This window comes from Heloderma suspectum, chromosome 11 (genome assembly GCF_057233095.1).
Source record: "Heloderma suspectum isolate Gila_16-S chromosome 11, 16-S_ref, whole genome shotgun sequence".
NCBI classification, from domain to species: domain Eukaryota; kingdom Metazoa; phylum Chordata; class Lepidosauria; order Squamata; family Helodermatidae; genus Heloderma; species Heloderma suspectum.
The window spans coordinates 29041515-29064654 of record NC_139468.1 but is presented as its reverse complement, the minus strand read 5'-3'; the positions used below and the strand labels follow the sequence as shown (position 1 = coordinate 29064654).

Here is a 23140-nt window from a genome sequence, read left to right as displayed (position 1 = left end):
CAGAACGGCCTGCCCCTCTGCCCCCCCACGGATCCCCCCCAGGATGAGACTTACCTGGGGCAGATGTTCCAGGTGGCGGCGGCTCCAGCGGCGGCTCTGGCAGTGGCGGCTGTAGCGGCTGGACTTCCGACTGGCTGCCACCGCCGCTATTTGCAGTCTTTTTTGGGGGGTTGTTGTTTTTTACAGAGACGTGATAGGCTACATAAAGACTTACGTAGCCTATCACGTCTGGGTAAAAAAAAAATGCATACACAAATGGCGGCGGCTATGGCCGCCGCCATTTGCGTTCCTTATTTTTCGCCGTCTTAGTCTACGTAAATATTTACGTAGACTATTATGGCGAAAATAAAGGGGAACGCAAATAGCGTAGTGGGCGCTATTTGCATCCCTTTTTGATTTGCCGTTTTAGCCTACGTAAATATTTACATAGGCTAAAACGGACAATCAAAAAGGGATGCAATAGCGCCCACTACGCTACTTGCATTCCCCTTAGGGATGTACGAAAGTCACTTACCTTTTCTCAGCTTGCCTTCGCGGTGGGGAGGAGGCGCTTCACTTTCCCCCCCCCGAAGTTCAGGCGAAGGGGGGGAGGCTTCCCACCTCGCCCGGCCGAAATTCAGGCCAGGGGGGAGGCTTCCCACCTCGCGTGGCCGAAATTCAGGCTGGGGAGAAGTGCCCGGCTCCCCGGCCGCGAAACAAAAAGTAAAAAAAAGAAAGACCCCGTGATAGGCTACGTGACGATTTACGTAGCCTATCACGGCTAGATTTCCAAAGTCAGCCGTGATAGGCTACGTAAATCGTCACGTAGCCTATCACGGGTGACTTTGAAAAAAAAAAAAAAAGCATGTACACAAATGGCGGCGGCCCATGGGCACTGCCATTTGCGTTCCTTATTTTGGCACATCTAGTCTACGTAAAGATTTACATTGACTACGGCGAAAATAAGGGCAACGCAAATAGCGTGCCCTTATTTTCACCGTAGTCTACATAAATCTTTACGTAGACTAGACGTGCCAAAATAAGGAACGCAAATGGCGGCGCCCATGGGCCGCCGCCATTTGTGTACGTGCTTTTTTTTTTTTTTTTTCAAAGTCACCCGTGATAGGCTACGTGACAATTTACATAGCCTATCACGGCTGACTTTGGAAATCTAGCTGTGATAGGCTACGTAAATCATTATGTAGCCTATGCATGGGTGTGTTGTGTTTTTTTTTACTTTAGTGTTTTTTTTTGCAATGGCGGCAGCGGCGGCAGCCGGTCAGGAGACTGGCCGCCGCCCCAGCCCGCGACGAAACGCTGCCGAAACGCCGCTGGGACCCGCCGCCGGGAGGGACATTCACCAAAGGTAATTCCCATCCCGGGGGGGCGGGGGGACGGAGAATTTCACCGCCGATTTCGGGGGGCCAAATGCGTTGGCACTCAGCCCCCTGAAGATTCGGGGAGAAATTCTCCGCCATCCCTAATTCCCCTTTATTTTCACCGTAATAGTCTACGTAAATATTTACGTGGACTAAGACGGTGAAAAATAAGGAACGCAAATGGCGGCGGCTGCAGCCGCCGGCATTTGTGTACGCGTTTTTGTTTTGTTTTGTTTTTTACCCAGAGCCCTCCATGGCCGGAAATCCAGCCGCGGATGGCCCTGGCCTGGGCCTGGCCAGCTGCTCCATGGAGCTGCCAAGGAGCACAGCCGGTCGGGCAGGATTCTGGGGGGGAGGAGCGGATCGCCTCTCCCCCCATGGAGGATTCTGGGGGGAGGGACAGAACGCCCCCCCCCGAACATAATCCGCAGAAAGGTAAGTGACTTTCATACATCCCTAAATTAAAGCCCAAGAGAAGACATTATGAGATAATTCCTCCTCCACAGGTTGTTTTTGTTTGTTTGTTTGTTTGTTTGTTTTTCAGATCAGGAAGCATGGGCATCCAGAGTGGCTGCAGAGTAAAGGAGAGATGTGTAATAGAAAGAAAGGACACACACAGTAGCCTCAGCCACTTTGCAGTGAGAAGGTAAGTACAAAAACACCACCAAAATGGAGGCAGCGAAAACAAGAAAAAACCCTTAGGGAAAAAAGAGAGAAGCTGTGCTCCAACCACTGCTAATGGTGAGCCTCACTCCAAGAAACAGTTGGTATTTTTTTCCCCTTCCCCTGGAAGAAAATGGTGAAATCCCCCCGCCGCCTTTTTTCTGCCCATGAATAGGGTGGGGAATTTTGAGAAGCCATTTGCACACAGCTGTATGACTTTGGATTTGGGGGAATTAATAGGAAGCACACAAGTTTCATGCTTCATGTTTCTCTGGAACAACACCATGCTTGAAAAACACTTTTCCATCACCCCTGCCCTGTATGCTTGCCTGCGAACTGAGATCTGTTGGAGGGGCCCTCCTCTGCATCTCACCAGTATGAGACATACACTATGGTGGGATGTGGGAGAGGGCCTTCTCTGCTGTGGCACCCTGGTTGTGGAATGCCCTTCTCCTGAAGGCCCGATTGGCGCAGACATTGGTCTCATTTCAGCACCAAGTAAAAAGACGGCTTTTCACCAAAGCCTTTGAGGACTACATGCATTCCCTAGCACATTGTTTTAACCGTTTCATTGTTTTAGATTTTAACTGGCATTAGCCTGTTTAATAGATTAATATGTTTTTAGGTGTTTAAATTATTTGTTGCTTTATACTGTTTAAATTGATTTTATGTGTATGCCACCCTGAGATCTTAATGATACAGGGTGGGATAGAAATGTTTTAAATAAATAAATAAATAAATAAATAAATAAAATCTGAACTTCTGATCACTTAAATGCTGGGGTTAAATTACAACATACAATGAGATGCAGTACTGGTGGGCAATGTCAAAGCCAAAGAAAGGTGGGGCTTAAATAACAAAAACACCACTTTATATTAGCTTAAAGATCTTACTGCCAGGCACTAAATTGTATCAGAAGTATTGAAACCTTTTGTAGTCTGGCATAGTCTGAAGGCACATGAGGCAGCCAACTTGCTGAAGCTAAGCAAGTCTGGGTCTGGTCTGTGCTTGGAGGGGAGACCACGTGGGAACCACAAGTAGCCACTGTGAGTTCCACGGTGGAAGAAAGATGGGATATAAATGTAATAAATAAATAAATAAATAAATATTTATAATGGGGGGAAAATGCACAAACTCTGGAAAAACCAGGAAATGATTCATGGCGGCGGGGGGGAGCCAAGGACAAGGGTCATGGCCATATGGGAACTCTGGCATGCTTGATTGGGTCCCCAGGAGGACTGGATTTGACCAGTGTGCCTGAGGTTCAACACTACTGATTTTGATGAAGGCATGTTACACCAATTCTGAAGGAATTACTACTACCCAATTCACTACTAAGCCGAATTCAAGGTACTTGTGATTAGGAATGGATGGACAATCAATGTTTGATATTACCAGGATTCTCCAAACATTGTCCCGCCACTCCTCTTCATTGTGCCTGATTCCCATTCAGATTTGTGATTGCTACTCATTCTGTGCAAATGGGGAAATTGTGCAAATCAAGCAGCAAACAAATGTGAAATTTGAGAGCCAGTGTGGTGTAGTGGCAAGAGTGTTGGACTGGGAGCTGGGAGATCCGGGTTCTAGTCCCCACTCGGCCATGGAAGCTCACTGGGTGACTTTGGGCCAGTCACACATTCTCAGCCCAACCTTCCTCACAGGGTTGTTGTTGTGAGGCTAAAATGGAGAGAAGGAGGATAATGTAAGCCACCTTGGGTTCCTTGCAAGAGGAAAAAAGGTGGGATATAAATGCAATAATAAATAAATAAATAAATAAGATTTGCGCAAAATTGCACAAATTTCCAAATTCATGCCACTTTCCTCCATAGACTAAAGTGGGACTTTCAGTCTTCAGGGTAAGCTTGAGCAAATTAGGAAATTTGTGCAAAATCAAACTGTAGTAAATTAGCACATGTCCAGCAATTTGCAAACATTTTTTGACGGACGCGTGCTCATTTGTGCAATTGTGTTTGGGGCTTCGAACAGGGCATGCGCTCAAGTTTTGTGAGAAAAAGTGAAATTCTCATGCATCCCTACTTGTGATCACATGTAGAGCCTAAACAACTTGGGGCCCAAAGATCTGAAGGAGCACCTCTTCCCATATCACCCTGCTCCTTCATGAAGATCTTTAGAGGTGGCTCTACTGAGTGCTGTCGTTGAGAGAAGTGCATTGTGCATTTACAAAAGAGAGGGCATTATTTGTGGTGGCACCCCGATGCTGGAATGCCCTCTTGAGAGAGATGCAACCGGTGACAACTCTGTATTCTTTTTTTGGTGCCAAATCAACATGATCCTGTTAGTTCAGGCATTTTAAATGTTAAGTTCAGTTCAAATGGATTGTAGATTGATTGCTTGTTGGCTTGCTGTTAAATCGTTTTTATGCCTGGTGGTAATTTAATTGCTGTTGTTATAATGCCTTTGATTTTTTTTTTTTTAAAAAAATTAAAGCACGTACACCATCCTGAGATCTTTTGCAGATGAAGGAGTAATTTGGAAATCTAATAAAGAAGAGCACAATCTTATGCATGTTTAGATAGAAAAAGTCCTATAATGCCCAGCATGCCCCAGCCAGCATCGCTTGTTCAGCATGCAGGGCATTGTAGGACTTTTTTTTTTTCTGTCTAAAGATGTCATGGGGATGTACCTTTAATAAATCTAAATACATGTGGGACCTGCAACAAGATGGTGGATAGTGGAGTGCACTATGCTCAGAATTCCATCTACTTTCATTTCACCTGCCTGCTGTGCCTTCCCCCACACACTGTATGTCAAAATTCTGTGGCCACTGAGCATGCTCAGTCCTCATTCAGCTGTTTTGGGTCCCCCCTTACCCCCCCCCAAGGTTTTCCATACATCTGCACAACTGGGGGTTTCCCAAGCCTGCTGATATCTCCCTTTTCCGCATGGGTATGTCTGATGTTTTGGGCTATATAAGCAACAACACTCAAAACCTGAACATCAGAAATAGAGGGGATGATTAAGTAGGCAAGGCACACCAGCCTCTTGGATCAGAAATATCACACTCAGTTAAGGAATTCTCTGAATCACTTTCACATTGGAGCACTAGCCAAGCAGGAAGAGTTCCATTTTGGGAGGGAAAGTTCTCAGCGGGGAGTTCTCTCTCTCCAGTTGTGATGGGGAATACTGTGGGGGCAGGCAGGTCAGGGAAATTTTTCACCCCATAAGCCCAGGAAATTAATGTACATAAATCCACCCTGGCTAATAGCGGAAGAGATCTTCCCAGCCCACTCCTTTGCTCACTAAGGGTTTTCTAATCACTGAAGATTACTCCTCCAATTTGTTGAGGAATTTCCAGTTGTCTTCCAAAAGCTCACCTACACATAGCTGTCCTGGCCCTCTTCCAGCATTTAATAAAAATGCATTGAGTGTGGGGAGAGAAAAGTACATGTCTGATTTTAATGGAGGGGGAATGTATTAACCTGTACAATTAATTCCTAGGAGTTCACATGGCCTGGTGGGCAGGGGGTGGGAGACAGACAGACAGACAGACAGACAGACAGACAATCCCTATGTATTCATTCACAGGGCTGATTCCCTACTCAATCATGTAAACAACTTCAGCTTCAGGATTTTGGAGGTCCTTGGACAAGTGACCATCAGTGAGACACTTTACCCTGTGACAGATAGGAGGAATGGACTAGGCAGTCTAAACGGGCAACTCAACCATTCTCTGCCCAATCAAGTCAAGTAACATACCAAATTCAACATTTTTTTCCCCTGGATATTTCTATTAAGGGGAGAAATCCATCCAGTTTGCATTGTAATGTAAATTGCACTTTGGAAGCACTATGCGAATCAAACCTCACTATCCTTCTACATTCACACCTCTCTGAATTTTGCAATGGAGGTATCCCACCCCAAAATGCAGAGAAATATGCATATATTAAGGGAAAGTGTGCAAACGTGTATATCAGGAAAAGTCATGTTAAAAGGCATGATGTTAGGAAAATCACTTGCAAAAAAAGGTGTATATCAGGAAAATATGCTTGTATTAGAAGAATCATGCACAGTAATCCTTATGGATTTTAATGCAAACTTGTCATGCAAAAATTCTTAAAGTTTGAGATGAACTAAATTTTAGACTGGAGACATTCTCAAAGTTCAAGATGAACCAAACCTAAGACTGAGAAAATGAGAGAAATTGAAACTGACAAATCCATCTATCTCTAATATGGAAGACCGAACCAGCCCCACTTTAGTCTATGCAGAAAATTTGCACAAATTTGATGAGACTTGCAAAAAAAATTGATGAGATTTGTGCCAATCTCCTGTTCAATCGCTGATAGATTTGTGCAAATCTCACACTTGTGCAGAGCAAGCAGCACCCGCAAACAGCAATAAGGCATGAAACAAGCAGCAAAATGAAATTTGGAGAATCCCAGTGGCCTCAAACATCACTCATTCATGCATCCCTACTACTGTTTTCAATGGAGGTCAACAGCGTTGAGTTGATATAGTGCTAAAGTGTCTTCAGACTACTGAGAGCCTTTGAAGGCTTTCTCCAGGTTTCTGAAACTGTCTCTAAGGGCCCCCATAGCCTTTCTTCCAGGGATGCCCTAGTTGCATCCTGAGTTGCAGATCCTGGTTCAAACAGGGCATTGGACCATACGAGTTCCAACATCCCTCCCATCTCTATGATTCTATCTCTACTTATTTGGCAGAGTGGCTTAGGGGGGCTGAGCTTCAACTGAGGAAGCCTCCACCTTGAATCTTGCCTCTGCCTTGAACTCACTGCCGAATGGACAGTGGTGGAAATGGGGAGAGCAAGCTGCAGGATGTCTTACATTGTCACTTTTAAAGAGGCAAATAGGAAATTATCTTCACAGATTTAGATGCAGTGCATTTGACCTCAGTGCAAATGGGTTGAACGGAAAAGCCCTAAAAATGTCCCTCAGCAAAGCAGTCAGGAAGCAAACGCAAAAGATAGAACTACATATCAGGATCTGTTATACACTTATTCTGACTAAGTCTGACACAGACTAAGCTTGCCAAAGAGTCACAGTTCCACCAAGTCAGCCCATCAGCTATGGCCTCCTGGGAACCCTTCTATTTTTGCAGTCCCAGGCACTCCGCAAAAGCACATTTATCATGCCACTGGTAAGCCACCATAAATGGTTACTGGGCTGCATTTCACTTCTTCATCAGAATGTTCAAGGTAAAAGACAGGCTGCAGGGGGAAGAGAGCCTCCCCCCCCCCCAAGCCTAAGCAGATTTTTTCTTTCCTGCTACTATTGACAACAATTTGCAGCACTTGCTTCCCCCCTCTTCTGCTTCTCCTGCACTATTTTGGGAGGATGGGGCTACTTCCTCCTGCCCCATGATTTCCCTAGCAAATCATGCTAGGGAATCACACAGATAGCATGAAGGCATCATGGCACCACACAGCCAATTCCATTTGCCATTCTGATAACATCACCCCGTTTGCTTGGGAAGCGCCGAAGTGGAGGACTTGTCAAATAAATTGACCCGTTCTTTGACAACTACAGAATATGGTTCTTCTGGGCTAAATGAAATAGTGTGTGGAGAGGATGAAACTAACAAGGATATTTACAAGAGGGGAATATGTGTCTGTGGGGCTACATAGTGGACCCCTTCATGGATCACTGCCTTGTTGTGGCGAAGGGGCTTGCGTAACTCAGTGAAGCCATAAGCTATGCTGTGCAGGGCCACCCAAGATGGACAGGTCATGGTGGAGAGTTCTGACAAAATGTGGTCCACTGGAGAAGGAAATGGCAACCCACTCCAGTATTCTTGCCAAGAAAACCCTATGGAACGTATCACAAGGCTACAGAGGGTGACTGTAGCCATGAAATTAAAAGACACTTGCTCCTTGGGAGGAAAGCTATGGCAAACCTAGACAGCATAGTAAGAAGCAGAGACATCACCTTGCTGACAAAGGTTCGTATAATCAAAACTATGGTTTTCCCAGTAGCAATGTATGGCTGTGAGAGCTGGACTATAAGGAAGGCTGAGCGACGAAGAATTGATGCCTTCGAACTGTGGTGCTGGAGAAGACTCTTACGAGTCCCCTGGACTGAAAGGAGGTCCAATCAGTCAATCCTAAAGGAAATCAATGCTGAGTGCTCATTGGAAGGACAGATACTGAAGCTGAAGCTCAAATATTTTGGCCACCTAATGCGAAGAGAAAACTCCCTGGAAAAGACCCTGATGCTGGGAAAGATTGATGGCAAAAGGAGAAGGGGACGGCAGAGGATGAGATGGCTAGATAGCATCACCGATGCAATGAATATGAATTTGAGCACACTCTGGGAGGGAGCGGAGGACAGGAAGGCCTGGTGTGCTATGGTCCATGGGGTCACGAAGAGTCAGACATGACTTAAATACTGAACAACAATAACACATAGTGGACCAGTGGACTTGCGATTGTGCACACTTCTGCAAGATCACCATTTTTTTTCAAAACTTTTTTTTTTTTGCATTAATGTTAAGTTCCCCCCCACCCAATTGCACACAATTTACAATGTGCTGAAATGACAGAACCCCCCCAAAAATGTGTATTCCCCCCACCCCCCGAATTGGAAAAAAAATGTTATAGTCCACCACTGCGTACCGGAATGGAAACACCATGGAATCCAGTCAGGCTTAAATGGAACAGAATTCCTGGCATCGCACATCCCTATAAATGGGGATGGCTGAGAAATTTGATGGGTTCACATTTTGATGTTAATGTACCAAATATGCACTTCCTGAATGTACACACAAATTGGAATGTAGTGGTATGGCAATAGTTATATATATGTATGTATGTATATATATATATATTCTGCATTTTGATAAGCAATTTGCAAATCAAAAATGCACACACACAAAAAAAAGTGTGCAATGGGGAAACTGTAGACAAAAATGTGCATAAAAGGGGAAAGTGTACATAAGCCCACATTCTATTATAGTAATTTGCTTGATCCCCCCTTGTATATTTTGAAAAGTGCATATAAAAATAAATGCATTTAGAGAATTGCATACCAAAAAATCACTTATTTAGATACATGTGCATGACACAATACATACAAATTTCCATGTGGACTTAAAAACAACAACAAAAATTCACATACAGATACAGACATGGCACAGAATGAACTGAATGTTGGAAAAATGAGAAACTGGCCAGAATGGAATTTGACAGATTTGTCCAAACCTAGTGATAACTCAAAAGAAAAGAAATGGACCACAGTGCTAACAGGAAACCTAAAAGGGCCACTCAAAACTTAACACATGGAGGGAACAATCCTATGGCCACTAGACAGCATCAGGTGGACGGAGGCATAGGATTCCTCCATTTCTGGGCTGTGAAGTCAGAAACAGGGCTCCGACCTCGGAGCCCAGAAATGGTGCTCCCTGCCATCACCACCCCCGGCAGCCAGCACAGTTCAGGCTACCCCTCTGTAGTCAGAAATGGAGCACAGAGACAGGAAAATGGGGTGTTCCTGCAGGCAGGGAGAGGAGGAGACTGGGGCATCAGCTATACAACATTTCCTAAAGCTGCCCCAGCCTCCTTTCCTTCCCCGCCAAAGCACCGCTGCTAGACAGGCAAAATTGCCCATCTGGCAGAAACGTCCGGCTGGAGAGCAGAGGCGAAGATGCCTCCATGTTCCAGGAGCTCTGCTTTCAATATTCGGCAGCCTCCAAGTTCAGAGGCTATTGACTATCTTCATAGGATTGCACCCTAGGAAAGGAAGCAACAGTGTGTGCATGTGTGTGCTAATCTTACGCTGCTGGGGAATATGCATTAGTAATGCTTTTAAAGAGTGTATGCTCCTTGGGGCAGGCAGCTGCCTTCTTATAATTTTGTAACCCTCCATGCACATCAGTCCAGATTGATAAATAATGATAACAAGTGTGATCTACAACAAAACGTTGCAGGATGGAGTGCCCTTGTTCAGGATTCCAACTACTCTCCATGTCCCATTTTTCTCCATCAGTCAGTATTCTGTACCAATGTCTTCATCGGGCTCCATTTGCAGTCTCCCCACCCCTTCCCATGGGTTCTTTCTAGGTGTGTGGGGTTTTGGAGGGTACTTCTGAAAACACTGGAGTTCCACCAGGCCTGCTGATACCTCCCTCTGGTGCATGGGCAGTGGTGCTATTTTAGCTGCATAAGCAACAACCCTTAGAGCCTGAGCATCAGAAAGAGAGGGAAAGATAATAATGTACTGCAGGTGCCCAATTAGGTAGCTCACCCACACACACCCCACACCCTTCTCCTTACCACACTGGCTGATGTTCATCTTCTTTATGGATATTTGATTAGTCTCCATACTCATGCAGCGCAAGTCCTGGTTCTGCATATTTGCTTCACCTTTCTCCTGCCACAGCTGGATCCAACGGATATCACAGCTGCAGTTGAAACTATTTCCATCTAACCTCCTACACAGAAAGAGAATGTGAGACTGTGAGAAAGAAAAAAAAAGGTGAAGAGAAAGTAAAGAACAAAAATGCTTCTCTGTTTCATGGAAGCATTGCGATGAAGTTCCCCGTTGTCAGAGACTGCTTGGAAGGAAGTGGTGGAGAATGAAGAGAAAAAACAATCAGGAGACAAAAAGAGATGCAGAGGACAAACAACCAGGAGACAAAAGAGATGAAATGAATGTGGTTGTTTTCTTACAATATTGATAAGGGCCCCTTCCCCTGTCAGTGGGCCCTGGTAGGCCAACTTGGCTGTGGCACCACCACTCCAAGCAGCAATGGGCAGCTGTATCTAGTTGTGCAGTGCGCAAATGCATAGGTCCCCCCAGAAATGCACAAAACCTCCCCAAATGTGCATTGTCACGTTTTAGTCTTTTGGGAAATGTGCATTTTTGGCCTTTAAAAAAAATGTATTTTTCTACAATGAAATTTGTGCAAAATCAGGAATGTTAGGAAAACAGTCCACAAGTCGGTGGAATCAGCCCAACCAGGGAAAAGCCGGCTTGTTGCAGAATCCACTGGTCGGATTCATCAAAATCTGAACTAATTTGGTTCTGTTGCGGATTTCTCCAACATCCCTACTATCTAGTCACCGTTCTAATTTCCCAGAATGACACTAGGGGCCAGGGATGGATGAGCCCATCTCTGTCTGGGGTGGGGGGAGCTCAACCAGCCCAGGCCCGCTCGTGCAGCTCAGGCCTGCTCAGTGAGCTTCCCTGCTTGCCCCACTTTCCCACAAGCTGTGCAAGCCTCCCCTCTTCCTTGCGCCCGCTGTCAAGGGCCAGCGTGGGGAAGGAGGGTGAAGGAGGCCAGCCCCCATCCTCTCACCCTGGCCTTCTCTAGAGGAGACCACGGCAAGAGTGGTGGGATGCCATTGCCCTTCTTCGTTGCATTGGCTGTCAAGGGCCAGCATGGGGAAGAAGGACCTGGGTGGCCAGCCTCCAGCCTCTTGCCCTGGCCTCCAGCAGGTGGTGGTGGGGAAGAGGATAGGTGTGTCCTTCTTCCATCCGTCCTGCTGCAGCAGCAGCAGCAAGGGACAAGCTGGTCATTTTCCGTAAGGCCAGGAAAACTTACAGAAAATGACCAGACTGCCCTGTGCTACTGCCACTGTAGCAAAGACAGGGGAAGGAGGAGAGGCTCTGCCTTCTTGCCCTCTCCTTGATGAGGGAGCAGGCGCCTGAGCTCTTGCCCGACTCAGTATGCCACGAGTTGGGCAAGAGCTCAAGTCCACGAGCTCGTGTCCTGTCTGGGGGGCCAAACCGGCAACTTCTTGCTGGGCTTTGAGCCCCAGCCGGACACTCGCACCATCTCTACTCGGGGCCAAAGTAACCATTCTCCTAATCATGATCGGTGGAGCTATGAGTGATTGTTTCCCCTACACTCTTGCAAGTATCTGTGGCCCCTCCTTGGATTGGGCTCCTGGTGCTTTTGGAGAGGAGGGTCTAAACTCCCCCCATCCATTTTCATCCCAAAATCTCCCATATGGGGGGTGTTCAAAAATGAGGGAAGCTTCCATTGATTCCAATACACACCCCTTATTTTTTTAAAAAAGAAAGAAAAGTAGAATGTCCAGACAAAAATCATAGAATCGTAGGATTGGAAGGGGCCTACAAGACCATTGGGTCCAACCCCCTGCTCAATGCAGGAAGCCTGATTCCCAGGCAGTCTCCCATCCAAGTAGGGATGGACGAAAGTCCCTTACCTTATCCTGCAGCTTGCTTTGCGGTGGGGGGGAGGCACTCCATCCCTCCCCCCGAAATTCTGGGTGGGGTGGGAGGCGGCCCATCCCTTCCCGCCGAAATTCTGGCCGGGGGGGAGGCGCCCCGTCCCTCCAGCTGAAATTCTGGCCAGGGGGGAGGCGCCCCATCCCTCCGGCCACGAATCTCGTCTTCTGCCGGGACGCAAATGGCGGCGGCCATAGCTGCCGCCGTTTGCGTCCCTGCAGTCAGCCGTGATAGGCTACATAAATCCTTATGTAGCCTATCACGGCTGACTTTGGGGGGAAAAAAAAGCGCATATGCAAATGGCGGCGCCCATGGGCACCGCCATTTGCGTTCCTTATTTGGGCACGTGTAGTCTACGTAAACATTTACGTAGACTACGGCGAAAATAAGGGCAACGCAAATAGCATTGGCCTTATTTTCGCCGTAGTCTACGCAAATGTTTACGTAGACTACACGTACCCAAATAAGGAACGCAAATGGCGGTGCCCATGGGCGCCGCCATTTGTGTACGCACTTTTTTCCCCCCAAAGTCAGCCATGATAGGCTACGTAAGGATTTCCATAGCCTATCACGGTGTTTTTTGAAAATCTAGCTGTGATAGGCAACGTAAATCTTTACGTAGCCTATCATGTTTGTTTTTGTTGTTGTTTTTTTACTGGGAAATGGTGGCGGCGGCAGCTGGTCGGAAGACCAGCCGCCGCACCGCCGCCGGGAGCCGCCAGTGCCAGGGACATTCGTGCAAGGTAAGTCCCATCCCGGTGGGTGGCGGGGGGGTGGCGGACTGTTTCTCCACCAATTTCAGGGGACCGATTGCATTGGCATTCGGCCTCCCGGAGATTCGTGGAGAAATTCTCCCACATCCTTACATCCAAGTACTAACCGGGGCTGACCCTGCTTAGCTTCCGAGATCAGACCAGATCAGGCACATCCAGACAGGGTTTAGGAATGCCTAAACACTCCTCTCCCAAAATGCCATGGTCCTGATCTGAATTGGGGCCATGTGCACTTGCAGGAGAGCAGGGGAAACAATAATGTGTAATTAGGAGATTGTTTAGTTTGGCCTTAGTGGGTGCCTATGGCAGCCATCTGTCCTACTTTACAAAGGGAAATCTATGAGAAAGAAGGAGGCCCAGAAAATGAGGACAACATCAACACAAATTAAATACTTGGATTTATCAATAGTATTTCTACCCTGCCTTTTAATTCAGCAGAACCTCTCAAGGTGGCTTACAGGAATGATATAAAACAACACACACAATAAAGTAGATAGGTGGGTCTAAACAGTGGTGGAGTAGGTGTGGCCGTCCAGATGTTGTTGGACTGCAATTCCCATCAACCCTGGCCAGCATAGCCAATAGTGAGGGGAGATGGGAGTTGTAGTCGAACAAGGGCTAGGTGTTCCTTAGCCCTGATCTGAAAGGTGATAAAAGAACAAAGATACCAGCAGCCAACAATGGAATGCAGCAGCAAAATCATCAGTTATTTTTCTTAAATAACTCAAATATGCGTTTTAACTTGGTACATGAAATTCATTGGAGTTGGCTCCAGATAAATGTTCTTGGGAAGGATATTCCAAACCTGAGGTGCCATCACAATAAAGGTCCTGCCTCCAGTTGCATACACACACGCCACCTAAGCTTTGAAAGTGGGCCACCTGAAGCAGGATTTCTGAAGGTGGCTTCAACAAATAGGCAGGTTCACATGGAAGCAATCCACCTTGAAAGAAGAGAATGGTTCCACATGGTGTCTAACCATGAACAATGTATACAAACCTGATGTTGCCACCTTGAGTGCCATTTTTTGTGTAAAGTGGTATATCAATTTAATAAATGAATCAATTTTTTAAAAATGCAACTGTACAGGGTATTTCAAACTCTGGCTGCCACAAAAGAAAAGACCCTGTCCTCAGTAGGTACCCACCTCACCTGTGCAGGTGAGGACCTACAGAACAAGGCCTCAGCAGGAGATCTTAATCAGGCATGGTGCCAGCATTAGGCAGTCTCAGGCAGCTGCCAGGGCCCCACCCAGCTGGTGCAGCCCTCTTTGAAAAAGTGCCTAGATCCAGGTGCCACCATCTTGATTTCCCACAATGCCCTGATGTAATCTTGTTCTGGGGTATTGTGAGACATCGATGTGGTGGTTTCTGGACCTAGCCACCAATTCCTGCAAACATGGAAGCTGGAGGGGGCCCACCAGAAAGCCCTTTGCCAAGGGCCCCAGCATTTCTGGATGTGGCTGTGATTTTAATACACAGGCAGGTTCATGCCAATTTCTCCCCATGTGTTGGCTACCTGGATTGACTACATGACATCCTTAAAGGGTGCATCTGCATGAGACGTTTCATCGGATTCCCTGATTTTCCCACTTGAATTATATTTGAAGTGAAAATGGGGAAGTTTCAACTTCCCTTCATCTTCAAGCAACCAAGATAAAAGTATAGACTCCCCCCCCCCCACCCCCAGCTTTTGTATCCCCCCTGGAAGTATGGCGAAGTAATATCAGTTCCTCTCAGTTCTTGGAAGCCAAGGATCTCCAGGCCTAGAAACTGTTTTGCTTGCCCAACATCCTCATGTGATAGGAATTTCTAAGAACAAGGGTTTGATTGGTTGAAACCATGTAAAACAAACAATTTAAACGTTTTAGTGGACTGATGATTTGCCTTTTCACCAATTAATTGAGAAATACATTGATTACATAATTTTCAATATTACTGTCTAGGTACTGTATAATGTCTTGCTGAAATGAGTGAAAGGTAACTTACAATTTAATAGAACAAAAGTTACCTCTCATTGTTAGGGCATGTTTAACATTTTCTGTTTCCTTTTCCTATTTCACACCAGAACCAAACTAGCCTCCAAAAATAAGAAATGAACAAGCAAAGTTTGCCCTTACGATTGCCATCCTATACATGGAAGTAAGCTCCACTGAACTCAGTGGGACTGGAGTAGATACATATAGGATTGTGCACACATTAATCAACTAAAACATAGGTTGATTAATCTAAAGGATTATACCTATTGCACCTTGCAGCCCTTCCTAGCTGCAACATAGAGATTAAAAAAAAAAAAATGGAGGGGAAGGAGAGATCAGGGTTCACAATCTCCTACTAAGTTTAAGCGTATTTTCTTCAAATATGTGATTTCTTTGAAGCGGGGTTTGCTCTCAACACCTCAGCAGGTGTAGGGTTATGCGAGGATCCTGTGCAGAGTTTTCCATGGAGTTTGTCCCCTCCTCTCCTTGCTCAGACGTGCTCAATAAAGGGAAGGCTTTATCTATAATACTCTGTCTTAACACATTGACTCAAAGCTCCCACTGCTCAGGGACATGAGGCAACCTGCAACCCATCATGCATTTTAATTGAATGAAGAAGCTCGCTCTGTGTACTGTTAGACCCCATTGACCTGGCTGGGCAGGGCAGATGGGAATTCTGTGTTTTAATGTACTCCATTTAAAAGACACTTACATGCATTTTATATACTGATATTTTTTTTTATTATTATTGATTTTTTTCCCCCTTCCACTATTAGCTCTATCACTGGCAGCATTTTTTTTTCCTCCCAAAGTACTGAGAGTTCCCTACAAAATTGCAAGGCGATAGATCCCTTGAGGAGATATGAAAGCCAAAACAGATCACTTGGATATTGAAGGGAAGGGAAGATTAGAAATAGGGCGCTGCTAAATAAATAACTAAATAAGTAAATACATACATACATAAATGTTTTTAAAGAGTTCTCTGGTGGGGTTTAGGAAAGGTACCTCAAAAGCAGTGGCAATATTGTTGGTTTCCCTTTGTTTGTGTTTTAACTTCTTCTGTCATTTATTTTCCTTTCCTCCTCTTCCTTTTGTCCTTGAGGAATACAGAACCTCAAGGCTGACTCTGGGCTATGCTATGGAGCTTAGGACAGCTAGGGCTGGATCTTGTTGGCACCAAAGTCCAAGTTGGGGCCAAAGTTCAGGGCCCCACTGTCAGTAACAGAGGCAATGAGACTATGTACACCAGTTGCTGGGGAACATGGGTGGGAGGGTGTGGTTGCACTCATGCCTGGGTTGTGGGTTCCCACTCGACAGCTGGTTGGCCACTGTGTGAACAGAATGCTGGACTAGATGGACCCTTGGCCTGATCCAGCAGGGCTCTTTTTTTATGTTCACAGCCCAGCCCAGCCCTTTCCCCCCATGACCACATCAGGGAAGCAGAAGCAGACTCCATTTTATTCCTGTAAGTCATGATAGCACTATGATTTAAGAAAGGGCATGGCCAACTGGGGGAATGTGGAATGCCAGACTGGATCTCCAGGAGGCCCAGAGTCCACACGCATGGTCTACATTGGATCTACAGGAGGCCCAGACTCCACACTCATGATCTACATTGAAGGGCAGCACCTTTCTCACAAGGATGTTTCACAGCCCAGACCTTCTGCATGCAAAGCATATGCTCTAGTACTGTCTTGTGATGGCTGGATCAGTCAAGAAACAGGCGATGGTCAAAGGTACAGTTTTACCAGGCAAGAGGGAGAGATCCAAAAGAGAGGTTGGAGGAGCAGCTAAGATCTACATATAGATAAGCAGTCAGATGCAATACACAGTCCAAGAAGCAGAGTCAAACAGGAGTCCAAGGTCAGTAGCATGAAGATTCAGTCACAGAGCAAGCTAAGAGCTACAAAGCAAGGAAGCTGGCAGAAGATGTTGATTCCAGCAATGGCTAGGTTAATACTGAAGGCTTATATTGCCAGAACTTCCTGAGCCCCACCCAGGGCTCAGTCGCAGTTCATTACAGGCCCTCTGGCAAATGGTCTACTCATGAGGAGGGCCTTGCTCCTGACAAGGCCTTTTTGGCAACAGACATTTCTTCACCTGGCCATGGTCTGAGCCTGTACCTTCAGGCACTGGTGTTCTCAGGGGCTGCATGATGACTAAGCATACCCCTCTGAATCACAATCAGGTCTTTCCACCTATTGAGGTGGAAGATCTGAAGTCCTTTGTCCTGAGGGCCAAGGACCTTCATGGTTAGCCCCAGGATCACCCGAAGCAACTTGTTCCTCAGGGACATCTCACTTAGAAGGCTCCAGATTGTCATCTGAAGAGGGTTTCTCAAACACTGCAATGCCAGGTCTGTTACCCAGAAAACCTCCCTCATCCATGACATGATCCTGGATGAGGGTGCAGACCTGGCATGTATTACGGAGACCTGGCTGGCCGAGGCTGCTGCTCCAACCCTTGTAGCCATGTGTCCAGCCGGATTTTCGTGTGCACAGCAGCCGAGGGCTGGGGATCGGGGAGGGGGAGTGGCTGTTATCTACCGAGAGTCCTTGGTCTTCACCAGACCCCCTCTCCGGGAGACCAAGGTTGCTGAGTGCATGTACTGGACGTTGGTCCCGAAGGGCAGTCTGGGGATTCTGCTCGTGTACCGTCCACCCCGCTGCACGACTGACTCCCTGGCCGAGGTGCTTGAGGTGGTCTCTGATGTGCGTGTACAGTCTCCTAACTTATTGGTGTTGGGGGACTTCAACGTACATACAGAGGCCATCCTCACAGGAGCACCTCGGGACTTCATGGAGACCATGGCCTCCTGAGAGCTGCACCATATTCTAACTGGGCCCACCCCTGTAGCCGGTCATGCACTAGACCTTGTGTTTGTTTCTGGAGAAGCGGGGAGTGATCTGGAAGTCGGGGGTATATCCACCACCCCCTTGTCATGGTCAGATCACTATCTGGTGACGTTGGACTTCTCGGTTCCACAACCCCTCCGCAGGGGTGGAGGACCCATTAAAATGGTCCGCCCCAGGCGTCTTATGGATCCAAATGGATTCCTGAACGCGCTTGGGGATTCTCTGGGGCATGCCAACGGCCACTCGGTCGAGACCCTGGTGGGTGGCTGGAATGCTGCAATCACTGGGGCATTAGATCAGGTGGCTCCGAAATGCCCTCTCCCCCTGAACAGGGCTCAGACTGCCCCATGGTTCAATCCACGGTTACGAGCTCTGAAACAGGAGGTGAGACGGCTAGAGCGCCGGTGGCGGAAGTCTCACTCCAAAGACGATCAGACACGGGCTAGAGCTGTATCTTCAGCCTATCACGTGGTGGTGAAGGCAGCAAAAAAGGAATATTATGCTGCCTCCATCGCGTCTGCAGAGTGCTGTCCCAGGAGGCTGTTCCAAGTGGTCCGGAGCCTGGTCGGTCCTGTGGCTCCGGAACCACTGGAGCATTCTAAGGCCTCCTGTGAGGCCTTGGCAAGGCACTTTGCAGATAAAATTGATCAGATTAGGTGTGTTACTCTGCATGCTGCGGATACAGTTAGTGAGCAAGAGGCGGCCTGTGGCAAACCGGTTTTGTGGGATCGGTTCCAGCTTCTTCCTCCTGATGAAGTGGACAAGGTGCTTTCATCTGTACAGCCGATCACCTGCTTACTTGATCCTTGCCCATCTTGGCTCATTATGGGCTGCAGAGAGAGACTGGGTGAGGGGATCAAGGCGGTGGTGAACGCCTCCCTTGAGGAGGGAGTGATGCCATCAGCCCTCAAGGAGGCAGTGATAAGACCGCTCTTAAAGAAGCCCTCCTTGGATCCTCAAGTTCTGAACAACTTTCGCCCAGTCTCAAATCTGCCATTTTTGGGCAAGGTGATTGAGCGGGTGGTGGCGATGCAGTTGAAGGCACACTTGGAAGAAACTGATTCTCTAGACCCATTTCAGTTGGGCTTCAGGCCTGGGCATGGGACAGAAACGGCCTTGGTCACCTTGGTAGATGATATGAGGAGGGCTCTGGATAGGGGTGAATGCTCCTTCCTTGTTCTCCTCGACCTCTCAGCAGCTTTTGATACCGTTGACCACGGTATCCTCCTGGACCGCCTGGAGGGGTTGGGCATTGGGGACACCATATTGTGGTGGTTCCGGTCCTTCCTCTCCGGCAGGTACCAGAGGGTAGCACTGGGAGAGGAGGTTTCGGACCCGTGGCCACTTACATGTGGGGTGCCACAGGGTTCCATCCTCCCCTGATGCTATTTAACATCTATGTGAAGCCGCTGGGGGCTATCATCAGGAGGTTTGGCATGCAGCGTCATCAATATGCGGATGACACGCAGCTCTACCTCTCGTTCAAATCTTCACCAAGGTTGGCCATAGAATCCCTGTCCAAATGTCTGGAGATGGTGAGTGGCTGGATGGGGAGGAATAAGCTGAAGCTGAACCCTGACAAGACCGAGGTACTTTTGGTGGGAGACAAGAGGAGGCTGGGGGATGTTGACCTGGTGTTGAATGGGGTATGGCTACCCATGAAAGATCAGGTCTGCAGCCTGGGGGTCATTTTGGACTCCCAGCTGTCCATGGAGGCTCAGGTGTCAGCTGTGAGCCGGACAGCCCTGTATCAACTCCATCTGATACGGCGGCTGTGCCCCTTCCTTCTCAACCATCTGCTCCCATCGGTAGTACATGCCCTGGTCTCCTCTCGTTTAGACTACTGTAATGCGCTCTACATGGGGTTACCCTTGAAGACGGTTCAGAAACTGCAGCTGGTACAGAACGCGGCGGCTCGCCTGATTAAAGGCAGCCGCCGGTGAGATCACATCACTCCAGTGCTGAAGGAGTTGCACTGGTTACCAGTTGTTTTCCGGGCCAAATTCAAGGTGTTGGTTTTGACCTTTAAAACCCTATATGGTTCCGGCCCAGCCTATCTTAAGGAGCGCCTCCAGCAGCACCAGACAGGCCGCTTAACAAGATCAGCCTCAGATGGCCTTCTCTCTGTCCCATCAGCCAGGACAGCTAGACTGGTGGGGATGAGGGAGAGGGCCTTTTCTGTGGTGGCCCCCACTCTGTGGAACTCCCTCCCTAGGGAACTCCATCATGCCCCTTCTTTAATGAGCTTCTGTCGTGCATTAAAAATGTGGTTGTTCAGGCAGACATTTGGGGTGGGTTAGGGTATTTTAGGAAACGTTTTTATTGTAGAATTTTATTGTTTTAAACTGTTTTATTGTATGTTGTACATCGCCCAGAGTGGCTGGGTGACCAGCCAGATGGGCGATTAATAAATTTAATAATAAATAAAATTTAATAATAATAAACACTGGGCTACAGTTCATGCAAAGGTAGAGGAGGGATGGACAAAGAGGCAATGTTCAAGATCACTAGGATTCTCCCAAAGCTGTCTCGATGCAATTCCTGTTTGCATTTGTGATGGCTGCTCATTCAGTGCAACCGGGAAAATTGCACACAGCGAGCAGTGATGAAACATGAAATCTGTGCATCTTTCGTCCATTAACTAAAGCGAGGCTTGCAGCCTGCAAGTGACATTTGCACAAATTAGGAAAGTTGCACAAATCAAGCGTGAGCACACGTCCGGCAATTTGCAAACATTTCCGGTGGACACGTGCTTGCAGTCACATTTGGGGCTTCGAACAGGATATGTTTGCATGTTTTTCAAGCAAAAATTGAATCCTCACACATCTCTAAGTACAGCCCCCATCTCCCTGCTTGCACGGGCTTGCCCAGGGCTCTGGCTTAGTGGCATGGAAGTTTCCAATGGGGAAATTTGAATCGGTGTGAACACATTTCCCTGAAACTGGGCTGCCAAGGCAATCTGCCGTCGTAGCACTTCAGGGGCAGAACTGTAAGTAATAAAGTGCAGCCTTCTCAGATCATTCTTAATGCATGAGTCTCCCCCATGAATAATATAACAGCAGTGTGCCTCGAGGGTGGACTTTACCAGTGGCCTGCCCCAGCAGTGTCAGTGATGTAATGTGTCCTAATCGCAATACCCAGGGGGACTTTTGTGCAAATTAACTACCAGGATTTTACAGGACATGCTGCATGCCACCAGAGGAACTGGTCCTCTGCTACTTAAGGGACTTGGCTGGGGCTCAGTGTGTGTGTGTGTGTGTATGTTTAAGAAAACCTAGATACTTGTTTCCCCATATTTGCAGGGTTTTTTTCAGTGTCCCTGGCATGCCAGAGAAGCATTTTCCCCTTTGCTGTGGTTACGATATTGCTTGGAGGACGACTTCATGATGAGGTCTAAAAAGCAGGAGTGGGTGAAAAATCGATGTTCAGGACTACTAGAATTCTCCAAACACTGTCTCACTGCTTATATTGTGATAGGGATGGCAGAGAATTCTGCCACGGATTCCAGTGAGGCCAGATTCTTTAGAATCCGCCCCCCGGAATCCGTGGTGGAATGGCCTCCTGTCCCCCCACCCCCCCGCGGAACCCCCCCAGGATGGAACTCACCTGGGGCAGATGCGGCAGATGTGGTGGCTGCGGCAGATGCGGTGGCCGCGGCAGCTCTGGTGGCCGAAGCGGCTCCGGCAGCTGGTCTCCTGGCTGGCCGTGGCCGGGCTGCTGCGGCCGCCACTGGCATCCTTGCAGCTGTGATAGGCTACGTAAGTATTTACGTAGCCTATCACGGCTAACCCCCCCCCCAAAAAAAAACAGCATATGCAAATGGCGGCAGCTACGGCGGCCGCCATTTGCGTTCCCTATTTTTCGCCGTTTTATCCTACATAAATATTTACGTAGGCTATTACGGTGAAAAAAAGGGGAATGCAAATAGTGCCCACTACGCTATTTGCGTTCCCCTTTTTTTTACTGTAATAGCCTACGTAAATATTTACGTAGGATAGAATGGTGAAAAATAGAGAACGCAAATGGCGGCCGCTGTAGCCGCCGCCATTTGCGTACGCTGGTTTGTTCTCCTTTTGGGGGGGCTTGCCATGATAGGCTACATAAATACTTACGTAGCCTATCATGGTAGCCTGGCTGGACAGAAATGGCAGCCACTATGGCGGCCGCCATTTGCGTCCACAGCAGCCCATCCAGGGCCAGAAATCCGGCTGCGGACGGCCCTGGCCGGGTGCTCCGCAGAGCCGCCGCAGAGTAGGGTTGGCGGAGAATTTCTCCCCGAAACTTCGGGGGGCTGAGCGCCAACGTGTTCGGTCCCCCGAAGAAGTTTCGGGGAGAAATTCTCTGTACCCCCCCGCCCCCCGCCCCCCCCCGGGATGGGACTTACCTTTCACAAATGTCCCTCCCGGCGGCGGGTCCCAGCGGCGGTTCATCGGGTCTTCGTCAGGGGCGGGGGCGGCAGCTGATCTTTCGACCGGCTGCCACTGCCGCCATTCCAATAAAACTAAAAAAAAAAAAATGCCCCCGTGATAGGCTACGTGACGATTAACGTAGCCTATCATGGCTAGATTTGCAAAGTCAGCCGTGATAGGCTACGTAAATCGTCACGTAGCCTATCACGGGTGACTTAAAAAAAAAAGCACGTACGGCTAATGGCGGCCCCCATAGGGAGCTGCCATTCACGTTCCTTATTTGGTCACTGTAGTCTATGTAAAGATTACGTAGACTACGGCGAAAATAAGGGAAATGCTATTTGCCTTGCCCTTATTTTCGCCGTAGCCTATGTAAAGATTTATGTAGACTACAGCGACCAAATAAGGAACGCGAATGGCGGCTCCCTAAGGGGGCCGCCATTTGCGTACGCGCTTTTTTTTTTAAGTCAAATGTGATAGGCTACATGATGATTTACATAGCCTATCACGGCTGACTGTGCAGATCTAGCCATGATAGGCTACGTTAATCGTCACGTAGCCTATCACGGGGGCATTTTTTTTTTACTTTTTATTTCGCGGCCGGGCGAGGCAAGGCGCCTCCTCCGCGGCCTGAATTTCGGCCGGGCGAGGCAGGAAGCCTCCCCCCCCGGCCTGAACTTTGGGGGGAGAGCAGCGAAGCGCCTCCCCCCACCGCGAAAAGCTGCGACATCAGGTAAGTGACTTTCGTGCACCCCTACCGCAGAGCGGAGCAGGCCGGACAGGATTCCGGGGGGGCGGACCGGATCACCTCCCCCCCATCGAGGATTCTGGGGGGGGAGGGACAGAGCGCCTCCCTCCCCACCATGAAAAATTACATGAAAAGGTAAGTGAGTTTCATACATCCCTATCTTGTGACCAATTCCTGTTTGTGTTTG

At 48.0% G+C, this 23140-nt stretch overlaps 1 protein-coding gene across 2 annotated transcripts in view; it reads right to left on the bottom strand.

Annotated features, from left to right (window-relative positions):
• The window catches only part of NTRK3 (neurotrophic receptor tyrosine kinase 3), a 749187-nt gene that overhangs the window by 474060 nt on the left and 251987 nt on the right, over window positions 1–23140 (bottom strand). For both annotated transcript variants that reach the window (XM_084817344.1, XM_084817345.1), the window contains exon 5: window positions 10270–10427. In XM_084817344.1, coding sequence (XP_084673470.1) covers window positions 10270–10427 — 158 coding nt within the window. The remainder of the gene's footprint in view (window positions 1–10269; window positions 10428–23140) is intronic.